Source organism: Myotis yumanensis, unplaced genomic scaffold, assembly GCF_028538775.1.
Source record: "Myotis yumanensis isolate MYYU_CA2020_CCGP unplaced genomic scaffold, mMyoYum1.0.hap1 SCAF_16, whole genome shotgun sequence".
Lineage (NCBI taxonomy): Eukaryota > Metazoa > Chordata > Mammalia > Chiroptera > Vespertilionidae > Myotis > Myotis yumanensis.
In genome coordinates, this window is record NW_027223767.1 from 1,748,472 (window position 1) to 1,766,673 (window position 18,202).

Below are 18,202 nucleotides of genomic sequence, written 5' to 3' on the forward strand. Positions count from 1 at the left end.
AAACCCTTGGAATCTCCACAGCGCTGAGAGTCTTTGCATGATAACGCGATAACTGGGGAGGGCGGGGCGGGGGGGGGGGGCGGGGGGGTTGCGCAGGATAGCTTCTGGAGGAGAGCTGGTTGCAAGAAAGAACAGGTATTGCAGGTTTGGGGACTTTCAGCCCACCCCCACTTCCAACCTCCAGGTGGAGAGAGGGCTGGAGATTGAGCTAGTCACCACTGGCCAGTGACTTAATCACACCTACCTAATGGGGTTCTGAGAACTTCCCAGTGGGCGAGCACATGGAGGCACTGAGAGAATAGCACCGAGAGGCATGGAAGCTCTGCGCCCTTGCCCTCAGATCCTGCCCTAGGCGTCTCTTCTACATAGCTGTTCCTGATTTGTATCCTTTATAGAAACCAGTAAATGTAAGTAAAAACTTTTCCTGAGGAGGAGGTCATGGGAACCCCCAATTTATAGCCCGTTGGTCAGAAGTACAGGTGGCAACTGGGGACTTTCCACTGGTGTCTGAAGTGGGGGCAGTCTGTGGGACTGAGCCCTAAACCTGTAGGGGTCTGGGATAACTCCAGACGGTTAGGTAAGAACTGAATTATAGGACACCTAGTTGGTGTCAGAAAAAACCCACACATTTGGTGTCAGAAGTCTTGTTAGGGTGAAAACAGCACACACCTATACCCTCTCAGGGCCTCAGTTTTCTCACCTGTAAAATGAGGGGGTTGAACAAAATGCTGGTCAGGCCCTTTCAACTAGAATTTGGTGATTCTTTGAATTGCCAGTTTTTAAATTTCCACCAGAGTTAATATGAGGGACTCTCGCTCTCTGGAAGCCACTAGCAAATTCCGCTTTCAAACACCAAGCAACATCATTTCTCAGGCCTATTTTGACTAATGACATGCCAGGACTTTGTGTGCTTTCTCCTTTAAGGAGTGGCAAGAAACTCAACAATGTCCAATGACAGGCCCTGTCCTTGTCCCCAGCTCTCAAAGACTTGCAGCCCGATTCTCTGAGATGAAAGGATCAGTCTCTCTCCATTACACACCATTTTAAACCAAAACCCCAAACAGAATTTTTGACGTGCCTCCCAAACTACAAGGCTTGTGCTTTGTAGCTGGTAGGTAATGTCTTAAAAGCAAGGTGGTCAGCCAGACAACTTAGTATATGTTTAAATACCCTTTTTTTCTCCCTCCAACACTATAGTTCCAAAGCAAATCCAAAGAAAAATTAAAAGACATAGTCTTCCATTACCAAGAAGAGCTTCAAGGAGTTGTTGAAAATCAAAGCCATTAACCAAACTCTCGAAAAACTTGCTGAGATGATGAGGACTCCTGTGCCTTGAGTTGCACTAGGAGGACTGTCACTGGGTGAATATTTTTTTTAAATATGTTTTTATTGATTTTTTTAGAGAGAAAAAGGGAGAGGGAAAGAGAAGCATCATCAATCAGTTGCCTCCTGCACGCCCCCTACTGGGGATCAAGCCCACAACCCGGGCATGTGCCCTGACTGGGAATAGAACCAGTGACTTCTTGGTTTACAGGTTGACGCTCAACCACTGAGCCACACCGGCCAGGCTGGGAGAATAATTTTTAATACTAAGGCAGATCTGAATTTGAGACAACTATTACCAGATTTTTAGCCACAAAGTTCATTCAAATATTCATCTGCTCAATTCTACAAATAATTACTGAGCTATCCAGTTTAGTGGTTAAGAGTACCAGCTCTGGAGTTCAAATCCCTATTCTGCTTATTATCCTCAGAATTTGGGGAAGGTACATGCTAAACTTTTAAGCCTCAGTTTCCTACTCTATAAATTTGAGTGATAGTACCTGCCCCACAGAGCTGTTATGGGAGCTACAGGAAATGATGCATGTAAGATACTTGACCTAGTACTCGGTGGGGAGTAATGCTGACTAGTACTATGAGCATCATTATTCACGTATTAGACTCCACTGAAAAATAAGGGCATAATATTAAAGGTACAGGAAACTAGGCAAACTGGACTTCATCAAATTAAAAACATCAGAGGACCCAATCAACAGTGTAAAAAGGCAACACACAGAATGGGAGAAAATATTTGCAAATCACATCTACACTAATAAAAGACAAACATGCAAACTGACCGTACCTTTGCTATGCCTTAAGCCATACCCACCAGCCAATCAGAGTGACTATATGCAAATTAACCCAACCAAGATGGCGACCAGCAGCCACGGAGCTGGAGCAAGCAGGAGGCTTGGTTGCCCCAATGATGGAAGAAGCCAAGCTTCCCGCCTGCTGTGGCCCTGCTCTGAGCTCCACTCAAAGCAACAAAGCTTCAATTATAGAAGGTAAATAAACCCCAGATACCTGCTTTCAGCTGGCCATGGCCACGGAGCTGGAGCGAGCAGGAGTGGGTTGCCCCTGGCAATGGAGGAAGCCAAGCTTCCCTCCCGCTCACCCTGGCCAGCTCTGAGCTCCTCTCAAGGCTACAAAGTTTCAATTATAGAAGATAAATAAATCCCAGAATTAAAAAAAATAAAAAGAAAAAAAGGAGAGGCTGGGAGCTTCCATGGCTGGGAGCGCTTGGCCAGCCTGAAAACGGCCCTCAGCCCCTCACCCAGACTGGCCAGGCACCCCAGTGGGGACCCCCCACCCTAAAGGGGGTGTGGCCAGCCTGCAAACAGCCATCAGCCCCTCACCCAGGCTGGCCAGGCACCCCAGCAGGGACCCTCACCCTGATCTGGGACACCCTTCAGGGCAAACCAGTCAGCCCCCACCCGAGGGCTCCAGGGCATGTCTATCCTCTATAATAAAAGGGTAATATGCAAACTGACCCTAACAGCAGAACAACTGGGAATGACTGGTCACTATGACACACACTGACCACCAGGGGGCAGATGCTCAATGCAGGAGCTGCCCCCTGGTAGTCAGTGCACTCCCACAGGGGGAGCTCTGCTCAGTCACAATCCAGACTGATGGCTGCCAGTACAGGGGTGGTGATGGGAACCTCCCCCGCCTCCTCAGCAGCGCTAAGGATGTCCGACTGCAGCTTAGGCCTGCTCCCCACTGGCAAGTGGACATCCCCCGAGGGCTTCCGGGCTGCCAGAGGGATGTCTGACTGCCAGCTTGGGCCCGATCCCCCAGGGAGCGAGCCTAAGCCAGCAGGTGGACATCCTCCAAGGGGTCCCAGACTGCAAGAGGGCATAGGCCGGGCTGAGGGACCCCCCCGAGTGCACAAATTTTTGTGCACCGGGCCTCTAGTCCTATATAATAAAAGGGTAATATGTAAATAGACCAAATGGCAAAACAACCAAACAACCAATCAAAGGGTAATATGCTAATGATATGCTAAGGCTGCTCAACCACTCGCTATGACGTGCACCAACCACCAGAGGGCAGATTCTCCGACCAGTAGGTTAGCTTGCTGCTGGGGTCCGGCTGATCAGGACTGAGTGAGATGGGCCAGACATGCCCTGGAGCCCTCCCGTGGTTCTTCCCCAATCATGCATCGGTGGGGTCCCTCAGCCTGGCCTGCACCCTCTGGCCAACCGGGACCCCTTGCCGATTTCAGCCCGATCCCGCAGACCACTCCCCTTGGGAGGGTGCCAGACGCAGGACTCATGGCTGGTGAGCACTGCTGTGCAGTGCGAACCTCTCCCGATCGGGACTAATTGGGCGCGAGCCCGCAGCAGGCACAGTGGGGTCAGGATGAGCGGGAGCGGCAGGCAGGAGCTGCAGGCAGCATTGGACTGTGGGTTTCAGCCCGATCCCCGCAGGCCACCCAGAGGGACGCCACCCATGCACGAATTCGTGCACCCCATTCTTGCACACACACACCTCGTCCCTGTGCACTGGGCCTGTAGTATCCAATAAGGGATTAATATCCAAAATATAGAGAGAACTCCTAAAACTCAACAACAATAAAAACAGCCTGATTTAAAAATGGGCAAGAAAGCAACAAAACAAAACAAAAAAGCAAAAAGAAAAAAAATGTACAAAGGACTTGAACAGACATTTCTCCAAAGAAGTACAAATGGCCAATAAGCACTTGAAAAGATATTCAATATCACTAATGATTAGGGAAATGGAGAGGATGTGGAGAAAGTGGGACCCTATGCACTCACTGCTGGTGGGAAGGTAGAATAGTACAGTGACTGTGGAAAATAGTATGGCAGTTCTTCCTCAAAAATTATTAATAGAATTACCATATGATCCAGTAATTCCACTTCTGGGTCACAAACAGATATTTGTACACCATGTTCATAGCAGCAATATTCACACTAGCCAAAAGGCAGAAGCAACGCAAGTGTCCAAAGATGAATGAATGAATAAACAAAATGTGGTATATCCATACAATGGAATATTATTCAGGCTTAAACAGGAAATTCTGACACAAACTCCAACATGGGTGAATCTTGTAGACATTATGCCAAGTAAAATAAGCCAGCGACAAAAGGGCAAATACTATATGAGGCACTTAGAGTAGTAAATTCATAGACAGAAAATAGAATGGTGGTTGTCAGGAGCTGGGGTTGGGGAAAAAGGAGCTGTTGTTTAATGGGTACAGAGTTTCAGTTTTGCAAGATGAGAAAAGTTCTGGTAATGGTCACATAATAATGTGAATGTAGTCAATGTCATGGAACTTAAAAATGATCAGAATGGAAAATTTTGTGTTATGTATATTTTACCACAATTATTTAAAAATAAATATATAAATACAAACAGGTGTGCCCAAGCCGGTTTGGCTCAGTGGCTAGGCCTGCAGACTGAAAGGTCCCGGATTCGATTCTGGTCAAGGGCACATACCTGGGTTGCAGGCTCGATCCCCAATAGTGGGCATGCAGGAAGCAGCCAATCAATGATTCTCTCTCATCATTGATGTTTCTATCTCTCTCTCCCTCTCCCTTCCTCTCTGAAATCAATAAAAATATATTTTTTTAAAAACCAGATGCCCTCACGAAACATTTAGTCTAAATGATGTGGTGGGAAGACTAACATAGTAACATATTTTGCTTTTACATCAGTGAGATCACTGATCATCTTCAGGACCCTATAAGATGTGACAAAACAAGCATTCTTGCACACACACACACCTCGTCCCTGTTTACAGATCAGGAAACTGAGCATTAGAACAGTTATGGGCTCACAAAAGGCAGTCACATACAGAGGCAGAACTGACTCAAATCCAAAATAAAAAGTGCCAAATTGGAAGAGAACAAAGGGAGAGCAGTGGGCGTCTACACTGCTCTAGACTCCATTGATGGAACTATGCTATCTTCAGGGAATTCCCAGGTGGAGTCAGGTAAGGTCCCTTCTTGTCTAAATGGTTGCCATCTAAAAGGCAATATGAAGAGAAGTTCTGGAACGAGACTCCCTCGGTGTGGAACATGGCTCAGCCCACCTGAGTCACCTTGGGCAAGTCCTCTACTCCTCCAAGCCTCCATTCCCTCGTCTGTAAAATGGAGATAATACCACTGACTTAATGGAGTTTTCAGAGAAAAAAACTTTAATAAAATAATGTGTATAAAGCACTTACAGGTTGTGTGGCACATGGTGAAGGATCAGTAAATAATGGCTAATATTTTTAGCTTTGGAAGATGCTAAAGAAAGAGTGATAGAAAGGAGCCTTCAGAATGAACTGTGCAGAGTGCACTCTACCCCCGGGAGGGTCACAAGGAAATAGAAAGCACCAATCCTGCACTGCGGAGCCTCCAGCCTTAACCTGAAGACACCAGATAAATGTCACCAGGAAACGGCACAGGCAGGAGAAAAGGAATCCGCAAGTCTGAGCACGTTAGTTCCGGGCAGGACACTGTGTTAGGGACTTTACACACATTCTCTCATTTGATTTGTACAAAAACCTGGAGGGTAAGAAATATTCCATTTTATTTTTTTCTTTGTTGTTATAATATTCTATTTTATAAGTGAGAGGGAAGCCAAATGAATGACATGGAACACTGTGAGTTCAAAGAAGAAATTCAGCACCATAACCGGGGGGTCTAAGAACGCGGACTCGAGGAGGCAGACACCAGGCTGCCGGGAGGAGCGAAGACTCCCTCCAGGGCAGGAGGGCTGCAGGCAACACAAAACAGGCTCTAACTCTCAGTCTGGTTCTCAAAAGGCCTCTCTTCTAACACAACAAGCTGCACCAGCAAAACAGCCAGCAAAACAGCCAGACCTTTGGGTTAGCCTAAAAAATCTAAGTCAAGAGCAACATTCCTTAATTGATGTATTTATACCCCATTCTTCACCTTATATCTCCCCTTCTCGTCCCCCCACCCCCCTCAAAAAAAAAAAAACACAGGTAGAATATATATAGGGTGTCCAAAAAAATGTATACACACTTTGAATAATGATAAAGTCAATGTTTATTAAAATACATTTCATTTTCAAAATTGAGCTATCAGCTGTTAAAGTGTGTATACTTTTGGGGGGACCCTGTAGAAATGTGCTAAAAATGCTTGTACAATGCTGTATCTCCAAAGTATGAGAAAATGAAAAATGAAATACATAAGTATTCTGCTTATTATACGCAATGAGAAGAATCTCAGTGAGTGTATTAAAAAAGCACATCATGATTTTTTTTCTCCATTGCATATTTGTTCGTTTTTCCAGTTTGCTACCTGGGTACACATTGTTTTTTAAAAAGCACAATTCTATGAGACTGTTAATATCCCCAAGTGCCCGCTCTCCGCAGTGGCGCCCTTCAGTGAAGCCTGGTGTCTCAGCTCCTGCTCTTGCACATGGAAAGCAGGGCAAGCGAGGAGCAGGTACCTCAGCACATGGCTTTTGGTGTCTGGTGCTTCATAAGCTGTCCAGCTCTCAGAATGCCAAACCTCGCCCCGAGCTCCATCAACCTGTCATCTCTGATGCATCGCTGCTGTACCTCCTCATCTCTGAGGGGGCTCACAGGAAGGCTCCAGGCCTCAGAGGGACTGGCACTGCCCATACTGACTTCCTTGCAGGCCCCGTTCTGTGCAGATGAGGGCTCTGATAGTAAGAAAGAATGACCTTTTGGTGACTGTCAAGGAGAAACCTCCCTGCCTCTGTAATGACATTCGTACCACTCCCCTCCCTAGAAATGTCTCATGGCTCCCCAGTACCACCAATGTAAGAGTCCAAACTATTTGTACTTGCCCACCATTTGAAGCCCTCCACAATCAGGTTTTATCCTACCTTTCCAGTCTCATCTTCCACAGCACTCCCCTTGCTAGGCAAATAGAACCAATTCCAACCCCCACCTACCCCTAATACCCAGCCTTCAATCAAGCTGCTGTCGCGGACTCAAATCCTACCCATCTGTCAAAGCCCTGTGCAGCACCACCACCTCTGATTCCTTCAGAGTTCCTCCTTCCCCCTTCCTGAGCGCTCCCTCCCCCTCCCATGGGTAACAGAACACCAGCTCTGGAGCAGAATGCTGGGTTCCACTCCAGCTCCCTCACTGCAAGCTGTGTGACCTCGTTGCTGCAGTGTCCCCATCTGCAAATGGAAATAGTAACAGTGCCTTACTCATAGTTTTATTGTGAAGTTTAAAGGACTGCAGATATATAAAGTGCCTACCTCAGTCTCTGGCACATATTAATGCAATACTGAACTTTTTAAAAAAGCAAAAGCCTTTATTATTATCACTACTTACTTCATTTATCTGTCCAATCTTGTGCCACTATTTTCTATCTTATCTGACTTAGGTACCTATATTAGCTCCCTTACTACTCTGAACATCCTGGCAAATGCTTAATTTGCTACCTACAGACAGCCACTATTAGGCCACTGAATGAATGAATGAATGAATTCTAAATGGTCATACTTACCCTCCTATATAATAAAAACCTAATATGCAAATTGTCCCCAGGACCGGGAGTTTGAACAGGGGACGGCGGTGGCAAGAGGCCTGGGGAAAGGAGGCCCCCCCAGCCAGCAGGGTTGGCAGGCAGCCAGGGGAAGGGAGGCGCTCTGGCTGGCAGCCGGCAGTGCTAAGGACCCTACCCGTGCATGAATTTTGTGCACTGAGCCTCTAGTCTTCCATAAGATCCACATTTAATGTTTAAGGAAAGATTAAAAAAAGATATTAAAGAAGTAGAACTTTTCACGTAGAGCAATATTCTCAAAGTGTGCTGCCTGGACCAGCAGCAGCAGCAGCACCTGGGAACTTCTTAGAATGCTAGACCCCAGCTAATGAATCAGAAACTCTGAGAGTGGAGTCCAGCAACTGTTTGAACAAGCCTTCCAGGTGATTCTGATGAGCCTGAATCCGGGATCTGTAGAGCCGAAAGCAACATGGAATCACAGGATGAGCACTAGATCAGGAGAGGATTCTGGGTTTACCTGTCATTGACCTTGCACAAGTCATTAACCTCACAACTTCCTTATAAGCAATACAGGGACAATAGCACTCAAACAATTAAATGTTGTGAAGATTAAATGAGATCCCATGAGCAGAGTTTGCATATAGTAGGTGCTTAATAATTATAAGTTCCTTTCAGTTTTCTTCCTGTGTCTCTCACAGGGTTGTAAAGACTAAAACAAAATTACTGCAGTAAAAGAGTTCTGCGCACTGCCAACGGTCATAGCAACCTGAGCAAGGACTAGTCATTCTTGGTACAAACAGCCACGCTAGCATCAAACGCCTAGCGTTCATGGGGCACTAGGAAGCGGGTTCTGTCCACCCCACCCAATTTACAAACATAACCCTGCAGCAGAGAATCTCCTTACAGGCTCATCAAAGCAGAACTATGGGGACAACAGATGGTCCTTCTCCCGCCCCCAATATTCTGGTCAGAATCACTGTTCTTTTCATGCAAATGAATCCAAGTCTTGGGAAAGGATTATCTAAAAACGTTTTCCAGCCACAAGAAAAACCGCCAACACTTTCAGAGCACGTGGACCTGGCTTAGGGAACTCCCGACCTATCACATCCAACTCCCAGTGGTTGGTCTTGGAGGGTTGGGATTAAGACAGTCACACTTTGAAGCTTGTTTCAGAAGAGAAAAGGTGGAAATCAAAGTAAGTAATCTTTCCTTCTCCATACTTAGTCCCTTACACCACTGCTGGCTCTCTCTCTGAAGCGCACATCCTACTCGAGAACCACCTTCCAGAATGAAGAGCAGGTTGGATGCAAGAAATGCAGGCTGTGCATGTCAGACTGTGGGCTTAGCTGCTGCTCGAGATGGGCAGACTATGTGCTCAACCAAACAGCACCAGGTTAGAATGTCCGCATGAGGCCAGGCATGAGACAGAGTAATAGTTACTCTGCTGACTCTGCTACTATGAGCCCAATGCTTTGCAGCTCCAGAACACCTTTGGCGGCATATTACTGCTACTGAAGGGTCCCTAAGAGCAGCTTTTTAATATTTCTGTCCCAGAGCCTGGCACCCAACAGGCACTCAAGAAGCCTACTGAACTGGACTGATGAACTTAGGTGTGAGCCCCATGGAGCGGTTGAGGGGTAGTCTTTTATGAGTGAGGAAAATGAGTGCAGAGAGACTAAAAGTGGAAGTTAGCTAAAGAATGTAGTCTTTGGTGTCACCCACCCGGAACGGGGCTTCATACTGGCCCAAACCCTACTTGCCTCTACTCCCCACAGCCACCTCTGTTCCACTCAGACTGGTGCTCACAGATGTGCCCACACCTTCCACACCCCCACTCCCACCTCACCCCCCCACCCCCAATTTACCTGTCTCCAGGCACAGGGTATCCTCTTCTTTGCCTCTGGAATCCTCACCCATTCTCATGAACAGCCCTCAGACCCAAGGAAACCAGCCCTATCACCCTGGCTCTTCTGAATTCTTTTGGACTCCTAACAGCACCGACAAGCTCACTACACGACTGAGCGCTTAGCCATGGAGTGGCCTTCTCTCAGTCGTCACTGTTCCATGCACCTCTGTCCTCCCTCCCGATACCATAACCCCTGAGGACCAGGCAGCTGCGAAACCCCAGCTCCCCCTCTTGCCAGCCAGTCAGTCCCTTCACTCCTCTGAGCCTCAGTGTCCTCTCTCTGATGTGGAAAGACAACAGCATCTTCACAAAGCAGCTGTGAGGAGCACATAATGGCTGGAGAGCTGCTTTGTGTGCCCCATAGCTGCTGCTTTAATCATTAGCTTTGTTGTTTTATTTCCACATGCCCCTCCCTCCCAACGCCCTGGGGCATACTTTTAAAAGAATACTAACAATACTAAATGTCCTGAAAACCACTTCTACACTCTGTCACCACAGCACAGAATATACATTAGCACTGAACTGAACTGTGAGATTCCATAGGTATTGCCAGGTGACTGACTAGCAAGCAGGAGGCTTCACTCTGCCGGCAGGTATGGTTTTTTAAGTGATGGGGCCTGCAAGGGTACTTCCTCACAGGTCACAGATGGGCAGCTGTCCCACACAGCCTCTCAACCTAACTGTATCATTCTGTTATTAACAGTGACTGCTACAATTTATTGAACCTCTACTATGTTCCAGGCACTAAACTGTTTTACAGCCATCAGTTCACTTAAACCTCAGGGCTCTGTGAGTACAAATCTCTCTCTCTCCCTCCCTCTCTCTCCCCCTCCTTCTCTCCCTCTCTCTCTCAGCACACTAAGGCTCAGAAGGGTTACACAATTTTCTGGGGCCCCACAGCCAACAAATGGACAAGGCAAAATTCAAAAGCCCTGTCCTCCTGACACAGCACCATGTCCTTTCCATCGGATCTGTATCCCTACGTCCCTGATATTTGCATATTTTAAATCCCCTTTAATTTCTACCTCTCAGCTGCCTTGGCATTTCACAGGTGTACAGCTTCCTATTGTAAAGGAAATAGAAAAGAAAAGACATGCCCTCCCCCAAGCTTACTGGCTCCCTCCAGTAACTGGCTGGAGTTCAACACCCAACGGAGAAAACGTGTCTGGAACATGGCTGCAGTGACAGCGCACCCGCGGAAGGGAAGGGGCGACAGGCGAGGGTGAGACTCTAGGGACACGTAGCGTGTAAAGGTGAGAAAAGACTTTCCAACACCCAGGGACCCTCAGCCCTTATCCAAGATGTTACAACACAAAGACAAGAAAGGTTCCCAAATACCAGTCAGCCAACGGGAGAGGCCTCCCTAAAGGCTGAAAAGTACGCTGGACGTTCTCCATTAGGGCGAGAAATGAGTGAGCACGGCGGCCTGAGCCAGCCAGGCCTAGGGATTCCCAAGGGAAAGACCCTTGACCACCTTCCACCAACAGGCGGAGCCCAGCTTTAAAGGCAGCTCATCCACACTCCTGACCGGGCACCTGGCATCGCTCCTGCCTCGGGAAAAGGCCAACTTGCTTTGTCGTGAGGAACCCCGGCCGGTGGCCACGCCGGTTTTCCTTCGTCAGCCCTGGGCCCTCCTTACCAGGACGGCGGGCCCTCGGGCGCCCCTCCCCCGTGGCGCCGGCGGCCTCTCCAGGCCGAGCAGGCCGGCCGAGCACCCCTCTGCACACCGCACCCGAAGATCGCAGCTCCGGCAAGTGTCCCATTGCTGGGAGCAGCAGTCAACGCGCAGAGACGACCACGGGGGATCAAAGCGTTAGGATTTGAAAGCACCTCCATCTCCCCTCCACGCACCTCACCTGACAGACAGGGCAAACGTCAAAGCAGAAAGGGCAGTGACTTGCACAAGGTCACAGGGAGCGTCCAGGGCTCTAACCATGAAACAGCACGGCCTCCCTCCTTTCCCGAGGCAGCGGGCCCGCCGCCGCCCCCCTGCCCGGGGAACCACCCTCCGGGAACCCCGTCCCCCCTCCCCCAACCCCACCCCCCGGCCTTCGGCCAGCTGGCTGAGTGGCAGTCTCATTAGCAAGCCTGGAGCAGGCCACAGTCTCAGGAGGGTGCCCGGGGGAGGGCTGCTGGGGCTGGAGAGGAGGGACAGGGGCGAAGGGAGAGGGTGTGGGGAAGCGGGGGGCGCACGCGGTGGCCTCTCCCCGGAGCCACCCAGCCACCGGCACCACCTCTAAGGTACCAGGAAGGGCTGGGCCCCGACGGGCAGGGACGCGCAGAGGACCTCCACGTCCAAGGGGGGCCTCCGGGCGCCGCCTGGCAGAATGGCGCTGGCTTGGTGAGCAGGCCCAGCCAGCGGGTCCTCAGAGGCCCGATGACAGGGATGCCCGGCCCGCCCGCGGGGTGGCACCAGTGACCCGCAGAGGCCGCGGTCCCCGCCGCCGCCGCCCACCCGGACGCCCGTCCTCCGCGCGGCCTTACCGAGGCACTGCCCCACCGGGGTGCTGAACGGGTTCCCCAGCAGGAACTCCATCTTGGGCGGACAGCACGGCAGCGGCCGGCGCCCTGTCAGCCGCCGGGGTCTCTGCAGTCCCCCTTGCGCTCCCGACCTGACTGACACCTGCCCCCGCCCCACCCTCGGAACGCTCGGCTCCCTCCGCCTCCTGCCGCACTCCTATTGGGCAACGCCTGCCCGGCATTTCTCCGATTGGTCCCCACACGAAGACCCACCTACCCCCGGCGCCCGATTGGGCGAAGGAGCAAGCGAAGTCGCCGGGATCGCCGTCTAGCGTAGCGGCACCTCCCCTGGCCCGCCTCCGAACGAGTCTGTGTGTTTTGATTCATCTATATATTGGTCAATCTAGAATCCCTACTATTATTGGAGAACAGGAAAGTCAATCACTCAAGTAGGCGCAGGAAAGAGACGAGGCCAAAAAGATCCCCGCCCATGAGAAGTGCTGATTGGAGGAACATTTGTTTTCTCTAAAGCTGGTTGGTGACAGGAGTATTTCCCCACCCAGAAATGTTTTTACGCGACTTATCAACTTTCACCCAGGATGTTTACTTCTTAACTTCCCCTTAGCAACGGAGTGGCGTCTTCTGGCTCTCCTAGCAACTGAGCGGAGCGACTTCTGGGTAGCCTGCGCTTGAGAAGGTAAGACCCGGGAGCTGAATCTCTGGGAGGACTGGCAGAGCCAACAGCGCCCGACTTAACTCTTTTCTCTGACGTTTTTCTCCGAGGTACCTGGCCCAGCCCTTCTCATCTGTAAAAACGCTAGCCCTGGGCTTTCAAGCCTCTGGATTAGAAAGAAATATTAAGGAAGCATTTCCTCAGGGGGCAGGGCCCGAAGAGATTTTTTTAAAAATATTTTTTATTGATTTCAGAGAGGAAGAGAGAGGGTGAGAGAAACATCATTGATGAGAGAGAATCATTGATCGGTTGCCTCCCGCACACCCCCTCCTGGGGATGAAGCCTGCAACCCAGGTATGTGCCCTGACGGGAATCCAACTGTGACCTTCTGGGCATTGGTTTGATGCTCAACCATTGAGCGACCCCGGCCGGCCGTCCCGAAGAGATTTTTAAGGGGTTTGATCCCCTAGGCTTCTGGCCTGATCCCTTTCTTAGAGAGAAAGGGACCTGAAAGAAAAATCCACTGATAACTTCTTCAAGAATTCAACTCTTATATCCCACTTCATAACTGTCATTAAATTATTTCTCTTATTTTTATTCTTCATCTTGGTGCTATTTAAAGAACTTTGGCTGGGCATATGGATACCCAAGTTCCACGTCTGTTCCTTGTCAGTAGCTACTTGTATGACTAGACAATTTCCTTTCCCTGATGAGTCTTAGTTTTCCTATCTGGGAAATTAGGGCACTAGGAATCTTCTGTAATGGCCTCCAGAGCTGACGTAATTAAATAGCACTTGTGCACTTGGTACAGAGTAAGCACTCAGCAAAGTAAACTGTTTATTTTTCAGATCCAGTTGATCCCAGATTGTTGTTTCCTAGGACAATTCTGGATCTGTTTCTTACTGAGGAGGCTACTCCATTGAGGCACATTCTCTACCTCTTACCTGTGGTCTTCACCAACAAAACTATCAACAGGCAAGACAACAGGAACCCCGGTTGGGTGGTAAATTATGAATAAAACCCTCTAGACTCTAGGGAGTCTAGGGAGGACTGCTTGGGCCTTGACCCTGACGCAGAACAGCTGTGGAAAACATTATGGGCAGTGACAATGATGGTCTACAGTGCCCTGGGAACAGCTGAGTCATGATTAAGCAATGCCTCTGGAGTCTCTTCTCCAGGTCTGCTATATACTAGATGTATAAACTTGGGCATGTGACTTAACCTAACTAGCTTCCATTTTCTTATCTGAAAACTGCAAATGACTAGTCCTACATATAAAATAAATTCCTAGAGATCTTTCACATCCACATCTCACCACCTCCTTGGTCATCTCTCACTTCATGACTCTTGTCATTCTCAGTAGTACAACCAGAGTGAGCTTCTTTTTTTTTTAATATATTTTTATTTCAGAGAGGAAGGGGGAGGGAGAGAGAGATAGAAACATCAATGATGAGAGAAACGTTGACCAGCTGCTTCCTGCACGCCCCACACTGGGGATTGAGCCCGCAACCCAGGCATGTGCCCTGATCGGGAATCAAACCATGACCTCCTGGTTCATAGGTCAACACTCAACCACTGAGCACACTGGCCAGGCAGAATCTTTTCTATATGACTTCTCAGTTCAATTCAACGCAGATTTGGTACACTACCAAGTATGAAGTACCTTTGCAAGAGAAGGGGGACTCCTGTCTCAGCAGGCTGAGGTTGTCTTTTGTCAGATATTTTTGACCAATATGTATGAGAGAGATTCTTCTGCCCCAGAGTGAGCTTCTTAAAATTAAAATCGTATCATGTCACTGCCCCTGCTAAGCCCCAGGAGCTTCCCAGAGCTCCCGTAGGCCTCTCCAAGCTTGTATCACTTCAGCCAAAGTGGAACATGTTCTCCTCCCACATCAGGGCCCTCACTGTGCAGTTCCCTCTCCTTCTTTCTACTCCTCCTTCAGAGCTCAGCCCCACCTCCCTGGCCAGGCCAGGCGCCCTAATGCATGCTCTCATAGTTCCCGACACCTACAAATTTGTCATAGTTTCTAATTAAACATTTGTATGACTATATGATTTATTCTGAAACAGAGATAAGGAGATCTGTCTGTTGTAATCATAACATGTAGATATTCATTACATGTGTGTAGACTAAATAAATGATCTTAAATGTAGGCGGGAGGAATTATTCATCTAGTATAGATGGGAAATTCAAGGCTTAGCCAGGTGAGGTGAGTTGCCAAAGGATGCAAAGTCGAGGTCTAAATCCTGTCCTCGTGGGCTAGGCAGCTGCCCCACATGGCGATTGTTGGGCTGGACCGAAAGCAGCTTGATCTGACATAGGTGCCAGGCCTTGATGTGGGAGGGATGATAAGTGAGTTGAAGTTTTGAAATCAGAATTAAGAATAATTTTCCCAAGTACAGCACCTTTTTTTGAAAAAGCACAAACACCTTGCAGGTAATATCTGCCAAATACAGCACATTAAAATGTCCCCAAAGGCAACTTGGTGTCAAGTTATGGGAAATTTTAGAAAAATTTGTTTCAGAAGAGTAGGGATATAGAGAAAGGCAGAGGACTGGAAACATCTTTTGTGGGCAGGAGATGTAGCCAGTGTTGACAAATGGGAGGAGCGGGAAGATGGGAGGTGCAGGTAGAGACTAGGCATGGGGGAGGGTCGGAGGGATGGGGTTGGGGTTAGGTGAGGCTGTGCCTCCTCTGGGGGGAGAAGGAAAGGCCGCATGAGAGCTAAAAGCATGGGACATCTGATCATGCAAAATCCAGAAATGGAAGACGCATATTTACATAAGCTGCCTTCAATGGATGGTGGGGCAGGAGCGGGGAGGGCAGCTGGGCAGTGGCAGTCTAAGGCCAAGTGGCAGGATTGCCAGGCCCATCGGGTTTGTGGTGCACACCATCGCCACCAGCACTCTCTCCAAACAGAACCCAGTGGATACAGGGCAGAGGACAAGGGCTGTCCGGTGTCAAGGGCTAGCAGAGCAGGAAGGACAGGAGGTTCAGGGAGGCCCTGGTGTTGGGGACACATGCAGACAAAGATAGCAGGTGAAGTCAGCAGTGAGGTGAGAAGCAGGGTGGAAAGTAGGAGGGAGAACTGAGTTTGCAGAGGTTCAGGAGGTGGGATCTGGGGAGTGTGTCTTCCTGCAGCCCAGTCTTCGGGATGTTCTCACTCAGAGGGCTGGTGATGAGAGGAGGTCGGATGCGCTGGCTTCCCGGGGCTGTGGCTCTGCCCAGCCAGGAATGGCAGCTCGGTCATCCTCACAGTGTGACTAACCGAGTCCCCAGCTCCCCACTTTGCCTGCGGTATCTCAACCCAATTCCTTTGGACTATTAACAACAGAACCTCCTGGGTTAGTTTAAGTGAAGGAGGATTTGATGCCAGAAGTAGGAAACTCTCACAGGGCCTGAAATCAGGGACATTAGGGGCTGGAAAGCCAGCAAGAAGAAGGCAGCCTGTCTGTGCCAGTCTGTCTGTCCTTCTGTCTATTTTCCCCTGGATCCCCCAGATTCCCAACTCTGCTTTTCTCTGTTCATCTGCCCCACTTTCTCCCCAGCTCAAGCAACCAGCTCTGGTGGGCACTCTTATCCTGAAGCCCACGCTCACGTTTCTCAGGGGGAAACATGAATGACCAGCTTGGGTGGGTGTCCTTCTACACACTGGGCAACATGAGGGGGGACGCTGTGGGGAGGCGATATAGACATGGCTGTCTGGCTGGCTGAGGCTCTCAGAGAAGGCCGCTGCGGGCTAGTGTGCCTGGCTGGGGCTGCTGAGGATAATGTTCAGTGGTTGGCACCAAGAAACCTGAACAAGGGTGGGCACAGAAGCCCAAGGCCCAAGGTGACCACGGCCATAGGGAAGCTGAGCTCCAGAGGATAAGAGACCAGTGTGGCACCATCCACTTGTCTGGGGTAGGGTCACAGCTGTGGTTGTGGGGCCAAGGAAGGACACCAGGCAGGATGGGCATACGTGGTTGCCCGGGGAAGCCCTGGAGCAGCCTTAGTGCAAATGTCCTAACCCCCCGGTGTAGGGGGCCAAGCAGTGGGAGGAGGGCAGCGTTTGTGTGTCCTTACCTGCCACAGTGCTCCCCAGCACTTTAAAAGGATGCCCACCAGCCCCTGTCCTCAGACAAAGGGAGAAGCAGATTGTGGAACACAAACGTAATGTTTTTTAGGGAAGATGAACCGGCTGTGCAACTCACTGGAGCCAAGAGTGATGAACGACGACATGCTTAAGCTGGCTGTCGGGGAGCAGGGCCCACAGGAGGAGGCTGGGCAGCTGGCCAAACAGGAGGGCATCCTCTTTAAGGACGTCGTCTCCCTACAGCTGGACTTCCAGAGTGCGTACCCTGGGCGGGCAGGGCGCCAGGCAGGGCCCCCTGACTTTCTCCAATCCACATCCCAGCCCCAGAATTCCATGCAAAGTCCGTATAAAAAGATAAAATTCTCCCATTCCAAATCTAAGTGAACCACAGAGGCCTTAGTGTCCTCGGGTGGAGGAACCTAGGAGGGTGGTCCCAAGCAGTCAGCACGGCTGTGGGGAGCGGGGGGAGGAGGATGTACAGCTTTGGAGGAGGAGCAGAAGACAGGAGTGGCACAGGACCATGGGCAGGGAGCTGGGCAAGAGTGGCCGGGTAGCCTACTGGGAAGATGTGGCTGGGGACCAAGTAGAACCTCGGTGCCTCAGTGTCCCCATCTGTGAAATGGGATCATTGTAGTCTCTGGCCAAGGGCTGGTTGGGAGGACAAGGTAAGACAACGTGCACAGTTTGAGTTCATTAAAAAAGGCTCGTGAGAGCTGTGAGAGGAAGCAGGAGAGATGGGCAGAGAGCCTGCAGCCGGGCATTGTGCGTGTTAGAAAGAAGGCGAGCCCCCAAACCAAGGGTCTTGGTAGAACACAAATGATACTTGGGAGCCAACAGCAAGGCAGTATCTTCACTCCTGCAGGAGGGCGTGCGGCCAACACAGGGTTTTATCCCTGACACACACCATCTGTCCCTCACTCTTGATTGGTCAGAGTTTAGGCTCACATTCTTGTGCTAATTTAAAGGAAAAGGGGAGGGGTTGACCTTTGCGGTTTCAAAATGGCAGTTGCCTAAACTCCCTTCTTTGACAGAAAAGATTACATACTTGTTTATTCTCACAATTCTCACATGCAGGCGGGCCACAGTGAAGGGACTTGGTCAGATTTATAGTCCTGCTCTGTCCTGGGTTCCCAGCCGACCTGCTGAGCCATCTGCTCAACAAGAAGGAATTCTTTTTTTTTTCTTTTCTTTCTTTTGACTGGTTTTGGTGGGGGGTTTCTTCTATTTTTTAAAAAATGAAATTGACTGACGTAGCATTGGTTAATAACACTATAAATTTCAAGTGTACAACTTTATCAGCATT

General features: G+C 49.6%; 2 protein-coding genes across 9 annotated transcripts in view; one reads left to right on the forward strand and one right to left on the reverse strand.

Annotated features, from left to right (window-relative positions):
- TOM1L2 (target of myb1 like 2 membrane trafficking protein) overlaps positions 1-12,318 on the reverse strand; it is a 139,832-nt gene extending 127,514 nt beyond the window's left edge. For all 4 annotated transcript variants that reach the window (XM_070395061.1, XM_070395060.1, XM_070395059.1 and 1 more), the window contains exon 1: positions 12,175-12,318. In XM_070395061.1, the coding sequence (XP_070251162.1) occupies positions 12,175-12,226 (52 nt within the window). In that variant the 5' untranslated portion in view covers positions 12,227-12,318. The remainder of the gene's footprint in view (positions 1-12,174) is intronic.
- A 461-nt stretch (positions 12,319-12,779) lies between these two features.
- Positions 12,780-18,202, forward strand: part of DRC3 (dynein regulatory complex subunit 3) — a 46,980-nt gene continuing 41,557 nt past the window's right edge. For 3 of the 5 annotated variants that reach the window (XM_070394774.1, XM_070394777.1, XM_070394778.1), the window contains exons 1-2: positions 12,780-12,847; positions 16,991-17,155. In XM_070394774.1, coding sequence (XP_070250875.1) covers positions 16,996-17,155 — 160 coding nt within the window. In that variant the 5' untranslated portion in view covers positions 12,780-12,847; positions 16,991-16,995. Of the gene's footprint in view, positions 12,848-12,889; positions 13,178-13,679; positions 13,799-16,990; positions 17,156-18,202 lie in introns of those variants that run through there. The other 2 variants (XM_070394776.1, XM_070394775.1) reach the window with 2 other exon arrangements.